The sequence below is a fragment of the Leuresthes tenuis genome, unplaced genomic scaffold (genome assembly GCF_036924035.1).
Source record: "Leuresthes tenuis unplaced genomic scaffold, fLeuTen1.0.hap1 SCAF_14, whole genome shotgun sequence".
In the NCBI taxonomy this organism is placed as follows: Eukaryota; Metazoa; Chordata; class Actinopteri; order Atheriniformes; family Atherinopsidae; genus Leuresthes; species Leuresthes tenuis.
Window position 1 is genome coordinate 19,869,243 of NW_027325368.1, and position 15,466 is coordinate 19,884,708.

Sequence of the window (15,466 nt, forward strand, 5' to 3'; positions counted from 1 at the left end):
AAAAAACAAAACAAAAACAAATAAAAGTTTCCAGTTGCAAAGCTTTGAAGAGCGTGATTCCAGCTCATTTCCTTTAAGCCTTTAGGAATGACATTTTACACTGTGGTCTTTTTCGCTGAAATCAAATGACTTATCACTGTATCTGTAACTTTCCCCTTGCTCAAAACCCGGTTTCACATCCTAACTGAGCTCCATAATGATACATATAAACTTCTTCCACAAACAAAAACATGGGGAAAATCCACGTTGTGCGTGCCGACATGGGAGGGACCCCCTTATTTGTCCAAGTGGAGGTAAAGATGGAAAAGCAAGTAGCAGGCTGGATAAACTGGGAGCCTGAATATGTTTGAGCTCCTTAGGTTTTATTTGCAGAGCTGCAGGTGGATGCCTGGACGACACGATGCTGTATGTTTTGGCTGGATCGCTTACCGCACTTTCTAGATGTGACCTGCCTGCTTGTTTTTGATGTAAAGGCCATAGAAAGATGAAATCTTGTATGTATGGTGGACTCAAATCTTAGCAGAATCTCAAGAATGAAACCTGTGTCTGTGATGATGTCGGTAATGAGGTAAATTTAGTCCCTGTGACACAATTGTGTAATTTTAAGGAATTAATTAAACAAATGAAGATTAATCTTATGTGAATCTTAATATGATAATTGCATATTATTTTGTATATTGTGGGCTTACTTTAGTCAATAATTATAGGCTTCAAGATGATTGGCTTGTATTAGCCTTATGCCAGTTAACCTTTGCTTGTTTTTTTTTTCTTTGTGTGACATGTTGATGAGATATTCTGCTGTTTATTTCAAGTCTGAATTTTTCAGTTCCTAACATTTGTATGCCTATGGAGGCTTTGCGGAGCATACATTTGTCTCCGGGTGGTTTTGTTGTTTGAGTGCTTTTTTAAAAAAAAAAAATTTTGGCTAGGCTGATGTTTGATTTTGTGAATTGTATCAACTAAAAATTCCACTTCCATTTTTTTTTTAGATTTTTACCAGAAGTACCATGAGTAGACATGTGGTTTGAAAGTGAGACGTTCTCATTGTTCCTCAAAATAGAAAACACGACGAAACAGAAAAGCAGAAGAGGAAGACTTATGACGACTTACGGCGCATTCAAATAAACGTAGAAACCAAAGGTCTGGTGAACTTTTTTTTCAAAACTAAACTGCCGCGGGGACTTCGGCACGTATACTAAAAAAGACGCTCAGTTAACTGACAGGTGCCCCGTTTTAACAACTGGCGCCCTCCCGGAGCTCCTTCTCGCTAGGTGGCGATAGCTGAAAGCCAGCAGCACAACGGCTCTCTGGGTAATCAAGGAAATTCAAGAGATCACTCTCCGCTGCTAACAGCAGCTAGCTGGCTAATCTCCTGGACGACGCAGTCGCAGATATTTTATTGTCCGTCTATTTATCTGCGTATTTTTGCCCTCTATAATCCAGCGACTTTGTTATACATTGTCGGTTACAAGCGCGAGGCAGATACCAACAGATAAGTATAAATACGCTTGTTGTTTGGCTACTGTTGCATTCTCCCAGGATGCTAGCACATAAGCAAGCCAGCTAGCTTGCGAACCATCTAGAGCAGCCAAACAGCAGCGTCGCCCGAATGCTTTGAAACAGCAACGCAGAGGATTTTGGTGGAATTATTAGTCGGCCTTGCATGATGTCCAGCAGCCGGCCGCAGCAAAGTGCTGGTGGGGCGGGTTCAGTGCCCAGCACGAGTAGTAGTAGTACCAGTAGCAGTAACAGTAGCAGTACAGGAGGCGGTGGAGCCAACGCCGTTACCAGTAATGGGAACAATTCTGGAAATATTGTGCCTTCCCGGACTCTCCCAGCAGCCAGCGAGGGGACCTTGTCGGTGCCAACTCTGGCCGCGGTGCCGTCATCCCGGGGCGGCTTTGCCTCCCTGAGCAGACCCTCTGCGTCCTCAGGCAGCAGAAAGAAATCCCTCCATCAAGCACCCTTATACAATGGCCTGTTGAATTCATACGAGGATAAAACCAACGACTTTGTCTGGTTAGTTTCCACTGGAGCTAGCGGCAAACACCGCTTTGGGGAAAAAAAAGGGGGAATCAATAATGTAGTTGCAAGGTATTGTAAGTTGAACATGTAAACGTTTAAGAGCTGGATTTTTACACGACTTTTCTGTCTGTTTTTCAGTCCCATTTGTTTTGAAATTATTGAGGCGGCGCACATGACAAAATGTGGACACAGTTTTTGGTAAGTGATCAGCTGCACGTGAGAGTGGGATGCTTGTTGATCGTCTCATGGTTTGAAATTAGTTGAGTAACAGTGACTCACCTCTAGCACAGCTGGTAACATTCGACAGTGACGTTTTATTATCTGGAAGAGAGGACATGCACGTGACTTATCTTGCTTACAGTAAGGGGGGAGTCTTCAGTTAGAAATGAAATGAAAACAATCCACATGAAATAGTCTTTTCTTGTGAGTTATTTCTGATAATAGTTGTTTTGTGACTGCAAATGATCATGCAGTGTTTGAGCTGCTTTGGACTCACTGAGGAGCTCTATGTACAGACTTCTTACAGGTAAACACCTGTCAAACGCGAAAGCTCTGCAACCTGAAGTGATTTGAATACAAGAATGAACATGTACTAAACGACATAGGATTTGCATATCAAGTGTGTGGATAAAGCGAAACTCAAACTTGTTTTGTCCTTTTGGGACAGCGGTGGTATGATTTCACTTACTTTCTGGCAGGCTTATCTGTTGCTCTTCTTGTTCACATTTCTTTGTGCGGTTTCTGTTCATTTTCCTCTTCTCCTCCTCCTCCTCCTGCAGTTACAAGTGTATTCGCCAGAGCTTGGAGGACAGCAACAGATGTCCCAAGTGTAACTATATTGTTGATAATGTGGATCAGCTGTACCCTAACTTTCTTGGTAGGTATTTTGAGTGGTTGGACTACAGTTGTCTCCACAGTGTTTGGTGCCGTCAACGTGCAACTCAAGACGTAGTCGCTGAATTTCGCTCAAATTTGAACAAGAGACTGTGCCTGCTCAGCTCTATTTGTTGTCCTGCTCCAGAGATTTAGTTTAGTTGTTTGAGAAATTTATTTGAGAACTATTTGGACTCAGCCAATGTGATATTGCTTTAATGTTCTGTCACACCGCAGCTTTATTTCTGCTCTATGTTTACGCTGCGCTTTCTTTTTCAACCCACCCACCACAACCTAATTCCCATTCTGCCATGCACCAGTAAATGAACTGATCCTAAAACACAAACAAAGGTCGGAGGAGAAGAGACTGAAATTGGATCCTCCTGTAAGTCAGCACTTTATTTTTCTCACCCTGTAAATCAGCCAAACTTGCCAACTTTAATTTTTGCCATTCTAACCGATCTGTGCCTCTGAACCCTAGAATGGGTCAAGGTGGCAGGTCTTCCAGGATGTTCTGAGTCCTGATCAGGAAAACTTGGATCTTGCGAATGTCAATCTGATGTTGGAGCTTCTTGTTCAGAAGAAGAAGCAGCTCGAGGCAGTAAGTTAATAATATTGTTGTTATTTTTTGCTTATAGCACTCCATGCTTATTTTTTCACTAAGACATGCACATAATCCACAATAATGGGTATAATGATGACTTCAGCCGCGAATGACTCAGAACGGTTATTTCTTGTGAAAGGAGGAAGGCGGTAGACGAAACGCCATCCAAATGCAAGACGAACACATTGACTGGTGACGGGAAAATGTCCAAGAAATGTATGAAACGATCACATGATCCTGGAAGTATTTTAAGGCAAGAGTCGAAAGCTGTTGTTTCCACAGAGAGAGTTTATTCTGGGGTTTTGTGATGGCACTTTTTGGTGGCACTTCTACTTGAGTCATCTGGAGCCATTACCGTCGCAGTAGTGATGGGTTTCCTCAGAGAGACATTTTAATTTCTCTGTCGGGAACAGTTTCACCTCTGGATGTTGGTGAGTTTCCTCACATGAACTGCACACTACAAGGCTTCCACAGCATTCCTATTGGATTAAGGTCACCACTGGTGAAAGGTTCATATGCAGGAATCCTAAAGAAGAGTGGTGCCTTTCTCATCACTGCCCTGTAATGCATGCTGTTGTTCTTTGTCCTTAGAGGGGATTCATTAAGATTAACATCAGCCTATGTGTGAGAGAGGCCTTTAGTTCCTTGGAAGTTCCTTTGTGACATTTTGTTGCTCATGGAGGGATCTTTGATGGACAGCCACTTTTAGGGAAGCCCCTCATTCCTACACAGTCTCTCTGACAGATTTGTTGGAGCGTATTAAACATCTCTTTACCGAATGTCCTCAGAAATCTCCAGTGTTCGTGCCATGATACATTTCCACAGACTTGTTATGAAGATCAGACTGTTGCCTGTTTATTTAAAAAAAAAAAACGGGGTCCCCGCTAACACCCGATAGTCTCGTTAAAAACATCTGACTATGATTTCACTCCAAAGTTAGCTGCTAATCCCAGCAAATCACTTACTGTTACCTCCTATAGAGAAATTATATTGGTGTGTTTGTATAATATTTTTTGGTTTATCTGCTTAATTTCGATCTTCTTTACTCTTATTAGGGTTTTGGGTCGTATTTCTGTGTTCATGCTATGGGGACTGGGGGAATTGGGTCCTCCTATGGAGGCCACAAATTAGTTGAACAAGATACATTGTGGACCATCTGCTTTTATTTTGACATTAAGATTGATTGAATGTTTAAAGGTTTCATTTTTGGAAGGACAACAAGTGGATATCCTTAAAAACTGTCTGACACTACAAGGGTTCACCACAAGGACACCCTTTCAAATGTCTTAAAGCAATCCTATATTTCTTATGGAGGACATGGTCGCACCGGGCCGTACTATTGAGGTTTGGCTTTTGTTTTTTTTGCCCTTTTTTGTCGTTGAACTCAGTCCAGTACAGTACTATCACAGTGTGTAAACACACAGTCACGTTCTACTTTGTTTGCTAAGTTTGCTGTAAAGTGTGTTGACAGTCGGGTGTTGTTGAGTCATATGAATAGTACTACTGAGTAATGTTCAACAAGCTGCTTTTGTCCGGAGGTCAGAGGTTAACTCCGAGCAGCAGCACTCAAACCTGGTGCACAGCACTATGAAAAGTCTGACACATCCCATTTTCTTGTTTTGTTTTTTTTTTAGCCTGTGTTGCTTGTAAAGAGAAGTGGGAGCCACAGCCTACCCTTTTTACTTGTGTTCTGTCACATCAGCACTGTCTTGGAGTGTCAGAGTTTGTGAAATCCTCACCAGTTTCTAAACCGAGCTGCTTCACACTCGAGTAATTTAAGACAAAGCCACACAGCACACGTATCCCTCTCCTTTCAAACACACACAGGGACGACTACGCTGGCTCTCCTCCCTGCTCTGCTTTATGCAGACCAATAACTCCACTTAGATTGGACCATTGGGTATTTATCAGTCTCTGCAAATACTTTAAGTGACTTACAAAACAGACATGTCAAAGACGGTTTAGAACCCGCCGCCAGCTTTACGCCGTATGCTCACAAGAGAGCATTGAAAACTTTATATTGCGACTGTGAAATGTCCTGCTTAGTAGAGAGGTTTTTAACAGCTCTATAAAATAATCTATTGGGTATGTTGTAGTGATCAGAATAGCTTTGTTGGAAAGTAGTGCTGGTAATGGGCCGTGCGGTGACTTCCACAGTCATGGTGTCGCTGTCAGCTTTTGCAGTTTAAATGATTCTAAGAGTGCCGTTTGGGTCGCTTTGCCACTCGTCTGATGTTGATTGCGAGAGGACTTCTTCGGACAAAAGAGAATCATTTTCACATATGCACTGCAGGCCTTAAAATTTTCCAGACACGCTCCTCAGGGGCTTTCTGCGAGAACACAAATGTCTGAAACATTCACTCCTGACTTCTTGCAGAGATCTCTCAGCCTGCAGTAAGATTCCTGCGAGTGCATCCGTGTGTGAATGCGGCATCAAGTCCTCCTGAGCGTTTTTTCACTGACCGGGTGTGTCGATAAGAGAGGCTGCTTCTGCTTAGTTTTTGCTTTGTCATGTCCCCTGCACACTTATTTCCAGCTGAGACTTAATTCTCTGCTCTTGGCACAGAAATTCACTGGTGTTCATGTCTGCTACGATTGCCACTGAACCCTGAAGAAGGGATTTTTCGAAAAGGAAACACGGGGACCAACTCCTACTTGTGTCTCCAGTGGGAGGAAAAAAATGCGTCCAGCCTGCTGTATGGGATCCTCCATAACTAATGTAGGGCCTTGTCGCTGTGCGGTTCGGTTTCTGACGCCTGTGAGGACAATCATTCTTATCAGATTCTCAGTTTTCCTACACTGACAGAAGTGTCGTGCTGCCAAACGGTCTTTTCCCTCTAAGCAGCGTGTTTACAATCTGATAATCACAGTTTTCTTGACTGCCAACAGATCTTATCTGCGGCCCCATAACTCCTTCCAGTAGGAGCCGGGTTTTGCACCCCGCCGCTCTTTCATGTTTAGTTTGAATGCACTCCTGCGTTTTAAGCTTCTTATTCTTCTGTTTTCTCATCATTTTCCCATCATGGTTCGTTTAGTTAAGAAGAGCAATCAGACCGATACACTTCTGGCCACAGTTGCCATCAGCCGTTTTCTGGCTCACATGATCTCTTGTGTTTGGCGTGTTTGAGCATTTTCTGCTGTCATGGTGTGATTTTTGGAGCACAGTTGAAGACAAATATATGCAAATGTGAATTTAAGAACATGCCCTTCAGATAATAAATTCTGATCTTTAGCGTTACTTTTATTATTTGAGCTTTTTTTTTTTTTCCCTCTCTTTTTGGAAAATATGTTCCCAGGCCGCATTTGTACTCTTATGTGATTACGCTTAATGTCTTTATCTGTGTTAGGAATCCCAGGCAGCTCAGAGACAGATCCTCATGGAGTTCCTGAAAGAAGCCAGAAGAAACAAGAGAGAGGTGCGTCCGTTTTTAACTGATACAGTTGAAAGGTTCGCCATAGAGAGCTCTTTGTAGTCTCGTTAAAAGCTATACGTTACACAGATAAAAGCAAACAGAACAAAAGCTCACGTACCTAAAAAGGACGTATTTGTAAAGGAAGAAAAGAAATAATGTGAAAACCGATGTATTTGTGTTTTTGGGTAGCAACTAGATCAACTGCAGAAAGAGGTCAACTTCCTTGAAGAAGACATAAAGCGTGTCGAGGTAAGTAAACAGATATAGATACTGCTGATTATTATTATTATTATTACCGCTCGAGATAGACAACAAGCCTTTTTCTCTTTATGATTGTCCCAGGAAATGAGTGGGCTTTACTCTCCTATGATGGAGGCAGAGTGTACAGTGCCTAATGTTGAGGCTCCCTCTCCAGCACCCAGGTACGGTTGAGCTCTGCATTCTCACAGAGTAACATTTTACTTTCTTTACACAGGAAAAAAGGCAACATGTTGCAGGCACACAGCTCTTCTGGCTCTTCTGCATGTTTTCCATTTTGCCCTGTAACACTATCCATGTGTCGTGTTCGTCTGCTCTCTCTTGTCGTATAGCTGCAGCAGTATCATCGAGCCACCAGATTACAATCAGCCTCCAGGATTTGGTGGAACCACCCAGGTGCGTAACAGACCCTCGTGTAAAAGTCACATCTGTCTTTATTGCGTTCCCTTTTCTTTTTTTTTTATCTGTTGGTGTGAGTTCATCGCTGACTGCGCTGTGCTCTTTGGACTTTTTTTTGTCCAGGGAAAACGGCAGACCTGGTACAACAGCACTCTGGCGTCAAGAAGAAAGAGGCTGACGGCTCACTTTGAGGATCTGGAGCAGTGCTACTTCTCCAACAAAATGTCGCGCATCACAGGTTATAGCAAGTTGTTCCTACTGTTAGCTCAAACATCTCCAATCAGCTTCAATGTTCTACGTCATGAGAGAAACTGGAACACACAGTGGATGTCTCTGATTAAAAGCCTTAGCTCATAGCGTTAGTAGAATAACTCCATCTTTGTGTTTTTAGCTGCAAAGAAATCAGTGAGGTTTCCAGAGAAAAGACAAGGTCAACTCTTCTGTTTTGGGCTTTTAATTCATTCATTTTAATTGTAACATGAAGCATCTACAACATTCAGTATTGATGTCTTTTTCGCAACACGTAATGACTCTGTTGGGATTGTTTTCAGATGAGGGAAGGAACCTGAACCAGCTGGACGACTTCATGGAGTGTTTGTCAAAGTTTACGCGCTACAACACTGTGCGGCCGCTGGCCACCCTCTCCTACGCCAGTGACCTCTACAGCGGCTCCAGTATTGTCTCCAGGTACGAAAAAGGAAAAACTTGAACTACCATACTGGGGGGAAAAAAGAGGTCTAACTGGCCAGAAGTGACTCTTTAAAGTGTCTCTGGTCGTGCGCAGTGTTAATGATGAATGAACGCAGCAAAAGAAACGAGGGCTGATTCACCAGAGGCATGTCAAAGAAATAGGAAACGCGAGTGTAATGTTGCTCACCATCTCTGACCACGTTCTCACCCTTTGTTTCAGTATTGAGTTTGACCGTGACTGTGACTACTTTGCCATCGCTGGCGTGACCAAGAAGATCAAAGTGTTTGAGTACGGCACTGTGATCCAGGATGCAGTGGACATTCACTATCCTGTCAATGAAATGACCTGCAATTCCAAAATCAGGTGAGGTAGTGGCTCCTCTTGTAATCCATGTGAGGAAATAAATCTGCATATCTGTTCAGAAATATATATGTAAAATCCACTGATTTTATAGCCCCGCCTTCAAAGAAAAGTATTGCAGTTAAAGCTGAGCATGAGCTGTCATACAGTTCAGTACCAGTCGAGGTTTCAGTGGCATGGGATAAAATCATTTAGTGAAAAAGGTGAAAACCAAATGAAATGTTAAAGGGCACAGGTTGAGAATGTGAGCAGCAATGGAGAGTAATATCAGCTTTCTTCATGTTTGCAGCTGTATCAGCTGGAGCAGTTATCACAAGAACCTCCTGGCCAGCAGCGATTATGAGGGTACGGTCATTTTGTGGGATGGATTCACCGGCCAGCGCTCCAAAGTCTACCAGGTGGGATTCCCAGGGCATAGCTTTTGTGGTTAAATGGTTTATCTTAGTACATTATTACTATCTTGTTATTTTTTAAAGGGAGTATCACACAGAAGTGTTTGATGTGCTGCGGTCTTTAGCTTTGCATATCTGTCTTGTTGGAGCACCATTAACTTCTGAGCTAACAGTCCCAGATAGGTCATACCGGAGCCTGTTGGGAATTAGGCATTCTTCTGTTGTTGCTTTCACGTTGTTCAGGCTGCTCTCACACATAGTTCATATGAATACGTACGTACGCAATGTATGCAAAGTTAGTTATTAACCTGTTTATTTTTGTTTTGAACGTTGCTATGGTGGTTACTAAGGAGGCTACTATCGCTGAAGCTTCCACAAATGGCGGAAATCATCATAGGCTACTTTTTTGTTTGTTTTAATTTGCTTTTATTCTGGCTTCGCTGCTGAAACACGCTATAAAGGAAATACACGCAGGCAATGGAGAAATAAGTTTGTTTTGGATGAACAACAGCGCACCCTGAAAGATCAATACCCACTGACATCTTCTGCATCGAATCAGAGCGCTGAGGCGAATCGAGAGAGATGGAATAATTATATTTACAGGAGGTTGTATACACGGACAGCTAGTATTTAAACAAATTAAATAACGATAAGGTTTTATTTGTCATTCTTATGCGTCACATAAAAACGAAATGGTGTTTCACACATCCACTGTTTGGAGATCAGTGCAGTTAATTTCAACAATAAATAAAGAAACATGGATAAATAAACCAAAACAAGATAAATCAAGATAAAAATGGTCGGGGATAAATGAGAATAAAAATGATCATTAAATAGGTGCTCTAACAAATAAACAGCTACAGACACACTCGTAGCAGTTCTGTTTTGAGCTAAACTAGTTTGGACACGATGGAGCGAATAAAATTAAACCCAGGCTGGCTGAAGTTACTGCAAGATCGAAACATTAAGAAACGCTGTAAGTGTACGGAAATCCCTTCATCATCTTCACATCATCGCTAATAAACAACATTTGTAAAGCTATGCTTGCCAAAGTTAGTACTATATATCCAGATACGTATTGAAACTACAATATACTGAAGTCTTGGTCATCTCGGACCATCCTGTCAGCCTGGGCAAAGGGATACAGTTGGTATAATTGGCCATATTAGGTCATTGGAAAATATAATATGAAACTCGCTGTAAATTATGGGGAAAACCGGGTCTAAACTGGTCCAAATTTAGAAGTTTGACCGTGTATTAACACATGTGGCCACTAACTACCCCTTAAAACATGTTTGAATTATTGCATCCAGCTTGGTCTTAATAAGGGTCTGAGAAAGTACACCTTGGAGCAAGATGAAAATTAAACTTTGGTGTAGGACAAAAGTGAGGACATCATTGGAAAGGTCATGACCCAGGGAGTAACATATGTCAGTATGAAAATTGTGGGCAGTTCCTGCTCTTCAAAGATGACCTTTGAACCTTGAACCTGAGACAGTTTCAAGGTGGTACAGAGCAGCAACAAAATGGGCTACAGACCAGTTGTAAACAGTTTTGGATGAACATACCATCACCTGTGGGACACCTGTAGGGGGCGCCACTAAGTAGGGTCAAAACCCAGAAAAACGTGATTTCACCCCTTTAACTATAAGCAAGATCAAGTCTGACCAAACGGATGTGCTTCCCAACCCCAAAACCTATATTAAGTCTGACGTTTCCTGGCCACAATTTCACATAATAGAGGAAAACGCAATCGAACTACAAAACATATGGTGCTGCCCGCCTCCGTGTTCGACAGTTTAGTACAAATTGTAGTTTTTATATTGTGCTTCCAGGTTAGGGTCAGGGTTGCGAAATTAGGGTTTTAAAAAACATCAACTGAAAAAGTATAACCCTAACATGCACGTTTATGTTGTGAGAAAAGCTATGTTATGAAAACATAAAAATAAGCTAATTTAGACATGCTTCCTGCCACTCTGTTTCGCCGATGGAATGGTGCGTGTTACAGCTCAAATGAATGGAGGCAATTTTTCACTGCAGGGAATTGCGCATGCGCACTGGTTGCTCATGTCATTGGATGTTCATAGGATAATGCACCATAATCTGTACATAACTTTTGTACGGCCCTGAAAATTACTGCCACCTTGTGGCAGCTGCAACATATTACCACCGGCTGCCACCTAAATCGGAATAGCTCTATAGCGATGTCATTTGATTTCTTATTTTTCAGCGACTTATTGTTAATAAGTTCAAAAAAAGAAGTATGACACCTGGATGAGGTTTTCTTCCCCCTTCTTTTCAGGAGCATGAAAAAAGGTGTTGGAGTGTCGATTTCAATCTGATGGACCCCAAGCTGTTAGCCTCTGGTTCTGATGATGCTAAAGGTAAGAGAGGCAGAGGATGTATGAAAACATCTCACCGATTCATCATCTTCTAGCTTCACAGCCGCTGTTACGCAGTTGTTGTTGTTTTTTTTCACTAATTTTTTGTGTTATTTTGATTTCAGTGAAGTTGTGGTCGACCAATCTTGACAACTCAGTGGCTAGCATCGAGGCTAAAGCTAATGTCTGCTGTGTTAAATTTAGCCCAACCTCCAGATATCATCTGGCCTTTGGCTGCGCAGGTAAGATCGGAGTTAGGTTTGTTTGCACTGTTGCGTTCTGGTTCAGGATCAAACTGATTGATGCAAAGAAAGGTCTGTGCTCGGCTGTCACGTCAGTTCCATGTTTAAAGTCCACCATAGATTCGGGAACGAGAAGAGAAACTTTTAAGTGCACCCAGCTGTCTCTATTCAGAATCTTTTGGCAAAGCTGAAGCTTGTTTTCCTCTCATTTTGATGTATTAGTATGCTCACCTCACACCACTGCTTGAGAATACTATGTTTCTCCTGCGGTCTCACAGAAATTTTGGAAAACTCCATTTATTACTCCCCCGAAGGAGAAGAAGAATTGCGCTAAATATTCAGTCATACATTAGAAAAGCCTCTCCTATATCCAGCATTAAATAACCGCTCAAAGCTATCAGAGCAGGAACTCCAGCAGTGAATTGCCCCGGAACATTTCACCCCCCGCAGCTTCTCGTCTCTGAGGTTCACTGAGCTCGGACCAGAAAAAACCCTCCCTTGACCTCAGACTTGTTGGTTCACTTCTGTAGCAAAGCTTGGACAGGGAAGTCGAAGCAAGCAGACATAATGGTCCATTAATTTGAAAACAACTTTGATGGGAAAAAACCCTTTCACTCACTTCAGCACAAACAGAGACATTGCGCCATATTATTTTTTTTTTACCCTGGCTTCATGCCTCTGTGGTTTGTGAGTAGAGCTGACAGTAAGTTGTTTTCAGCGTTGAAAGACACACAACAGCCCCTCCTCTTGAGCATTCTCTCGTGCCTGCCATCTGAGTGCATGACGTTTTTTCCCTTTTGCTCACAGACCACTGTGTCCACTACTATGATCTACGCAACACTAAGCAGCCAATCATGGTGTTCAAAGGCCACAGGAAGGCCGTGTCCTACGCCAAGTTTGTAAATGGAGAGGAAATTGTCTCCGCGTAAGTCCATTTAGATTTTTTTCTTTCAACAATGGTATTTGGAAATGTTGTTTTCCCTTTTCTTTGGCAATGATCTACATCAGAAAGGTTTCACTTAAGTTTTGAATTAGAGAAACTCTTAACAACATTTACTATGTGACAGATTGCATTATGCTCATAATATTGTTCTTAAGCAGGCTCTTTAACGGGATACAGCCGAGTGGCACGTTTTTTATTTGTTCTCTTTACTGATGTTAAACCTGATTTTGAATAAGAAATAAAATGAAACAGCAGAAAATGCTGTTAAAAGTTCCAAGACACCTTCTAGTCTTTAGTTGTAAAAATGTAATAAATGTGCGAGGGAGGCAAGAGCTTTCTGTGAAAAATGGAGAGGGAATCTTTGTGTGATCCAAGCTTTTTGTACAATTTAAAAACACGCCCAGACCACAGAGGGTTAATGTGTCAAATCGCCAAACGCCGTCCAGCTCTTAAGCCGTGATGTCTTCACATGCTGTGTTGTGATCTGCAGTTCGACAGACAGTCAGCTGAAGTTGTGGAACGTCAACAAACCTCACTGTCTGCGCTCCTTCAAGGGCCACATTAATGAGAAGAACTTTGTTGGGTTGGCTTCCAATGGAGACTATGTTGCCTGTGGTAAGCCTTCACTTTAAAGATCATGTTGACAGTAATCTGCCTTGCTGCGTTTCCTCTGAGGAAAAAAAGCCATAACTCTTCAAACATCGCCATGAAAATAGTGCAAATGAACGATATTTTGTGTGTGTTTTTAGGCAGTGAGAACAACTCCCTGTATCTGTACTACAAAGGACTTTCCAAGACACTGTTAACGTTCAAGTTCGACACAGTGAAGAGTGTCCTGGACAAGGACAAGAAAGAGGATGACACCAATGAGTTTGTCAGTGCTGTCTGCTGGAGGGCCCTGCCAGACGGAGTGAGTTGGTCATTTTATTTGTGTGCATCGACTGGTTTGTGCTCTTAGTTACCAGATCGTGTCAGAACACCTTTCAGTCGGTGCTTTTGGAAACTTTTCATATCCATGAACATTTTTGTCTGATTCTTCTCTGACTCTACAGGTCATAACTATCTTGTTGTTTATTATCGATGCTTCTTTTTTTTTTTTTGCTTTTTCAGGAATCGAACGTTCTCATCGCTGCAAACAGTCAAGGAACAATCAAGGTTTGTGTTCTGAAACGTATCCATAAAACCGGCTCATACAGTGTCCTTGATAACGGTTTATTTGCTTTTTTTTTTTTTTTTTTTTTCCCCACATCCTTTGGAAAGACTAGTAGCTTTAAGCGCAGTGAAAAATCAATACAGCCCCCCCCCCCCCCCCCCCCCCCCCATGTGGATGAAATATTTTGCATTGTTACATTAGGATAGTGAAACTCAGATTTTATGCTTTCATACAGCATCCCACCACTGACTTTGCTTGTTTTTAATGTTTGTAACACTTTATTACCTCTAACAACATGGCAGAGATGAAGATAAAGGTGGTTTATTTTTATTTTTTTCTCCCCTCAGGTACTTGAGCTCGTCTGATGACCTGCCTGCCATGAGCGGGCATTGGAGCCACCATCGGGCCCCCCCCTCCCCCTGTGTGGTGGAAGGATCAGTCGGGTGCAGGGAGATCCCAGCGTGCCTGCAGAGCACCGGATGAGCTGAAATAAAGTGAACCTGAGTTATTTTTAATCGAACACGTCTTTTTGGACAGCGGAGCAGACTTTGGTCCAGTGCATCGACACTGCAGGGGACGTGCTGCCATTTTACCGTAACAAAATGAGGACAGCTTGTGCTCAGAATGGAACAAGAGACCTTGGAGTAGTGAGCATTTTTGTTTCTTTTCAGTGATGTTGTATTGGATACAATAGAACGCCTCTCTATGGTTTTAGGTCAAATCAAAACGTATACCTTTTTTTTTTTTTTTTTTTTAATTGAGTTGTTTATATCGATGGTACATCCAGCCAAATGCTACCTGTTAATGCATTTTCTCTTTTAAAGGCCAAAGCACAAGACAAAATGACATGCAAAAGTGACGTTTTCACATGAAGCTTTTATTACCCCCTCTCGTTTGTCTGCCTCCTCTTCTTTTTTTCCCCTCCACTATGTGTAGTGTTTTTGCCTTTCTTCAGGGTGGGAGACAGCAGTTTTAATAAATATGACTTGAATTTCATTCTGCCAAGCGTAAGTCGGTTCCTTCTCTGGCTTAAGACAGAACGTGAAGTTACGTCTCTGCTTATTTTTCTGTTGTCAGAACAAAACAAGACTCCATGTTTGTCTGTAATCACAGCGATTGTTGTCTAACTTAAGGCTGCGGTGCCACATTTAACTGGACTTTTCTTTTTTTGGTCGTATTTGGGATGTTTTCTCGCTTGTTGAAGAGATGGACAACCTCACAAAATAATTTTTAGGTCTTTTAAAGTAGCAACAGAATTACTTTTCACATACTGTAGGCTTAAAAACGTACTATCTGAACTGAGTGGCATTGTAACTAAAGGAGAACTGCTGTCAGTTTTGTCGATTGCCGATCCTTGACCTGATGCTTTGAAGGGATCAAACACTCCACCGAGACCTGTCTATTTTATGATAACTGAATGAGAGGTGTTTTGTATTTGTATTACTGAATAAATTATTTCCAAACAGTTTTGCCATATTTCTTTTTTTAGAATTAAAATGGTTTTCTTTATCATTTTCAAGCCCAGTTGTATAGGATGTAAATAAACTCGAGATTGAATAAAGTTCACGATGGATATCTTATTGAGGGAGTGGTTACATTTCCAGTCAAATCAGTGCGGTTGTATTGGCTGCAGTTTACTGAGCGAGTGACACTAGATCGTCCAGCTTGCTGCGCAAGTCCAGTGGAGCCTATCCCAGCTGCCATGGGGCAAGAGTTAGGGTGTGTATATACA

The 15,466-nt window shown here is 42.0% G+C and overlaps 1 protein-coding gene across 2 annotated transcripts; it reads left to right on the forward strand.

Annotated features, from left to right (window-relative positions):
- The first annotated feature begins 1,301 nt into the window (after nucleotides 1-1,301).
- Nucleotides 1,302-15,199, forward strand: cop1 (COP1 E3 ubiquitin ligase). Of its 2 annotated transcripts, XM_072363044.1 has the most exons (21): nucleotides 1,302-2,019; nucleotides 2,164-2,223; nucleotides 2,805-2,902; nucleotides 3,219-3,283; nucleotides 3,380-3,499; nucleotides 6,850-6,918; nucleotides 7,105-7,164; nucleotides 7,258-7,337; nucleotides 7,506-7,569; nucleotides 7,696-7,810; nucleotides 7,964-8,002; nucleotides 8,124-8,259; nucleotides 8,483-8,626; nucleotides 8,913-9,021; nucleotides 11,318-11,399; nucleotides 11,522-11,638; nucleotides 12,446-12,563; nucleotides 13,072-13,196; nucleotides 13,331-13,491; nucleotides 13,692-13,736; nucleotides 14,082-15,199. In XM_072363044.1, the coding sequence occupies exons 1-21, from the start codon at nucleotides 1,664-1,666 to the stop codon at nucleotides 14,097-14,099; spliced, it is 2,181 nt and encodes a 726-aa protein (XP_072219145.1). In that variant the 5' UTR covers nucleotides 1,302-1,663; the 3' UTR covers nucleotides 14,100-15,199. The 2 variants fall into 2 exon arrangements, with proteins under 2 accessions (XP_072219145.1, XP_072219146.1); XM_072363045.1 differs by lacking the exon at nucleotides 7,964-8,002.
- Nucleotides 15,200-15,466: the final 267 nt, after the last annotated feature.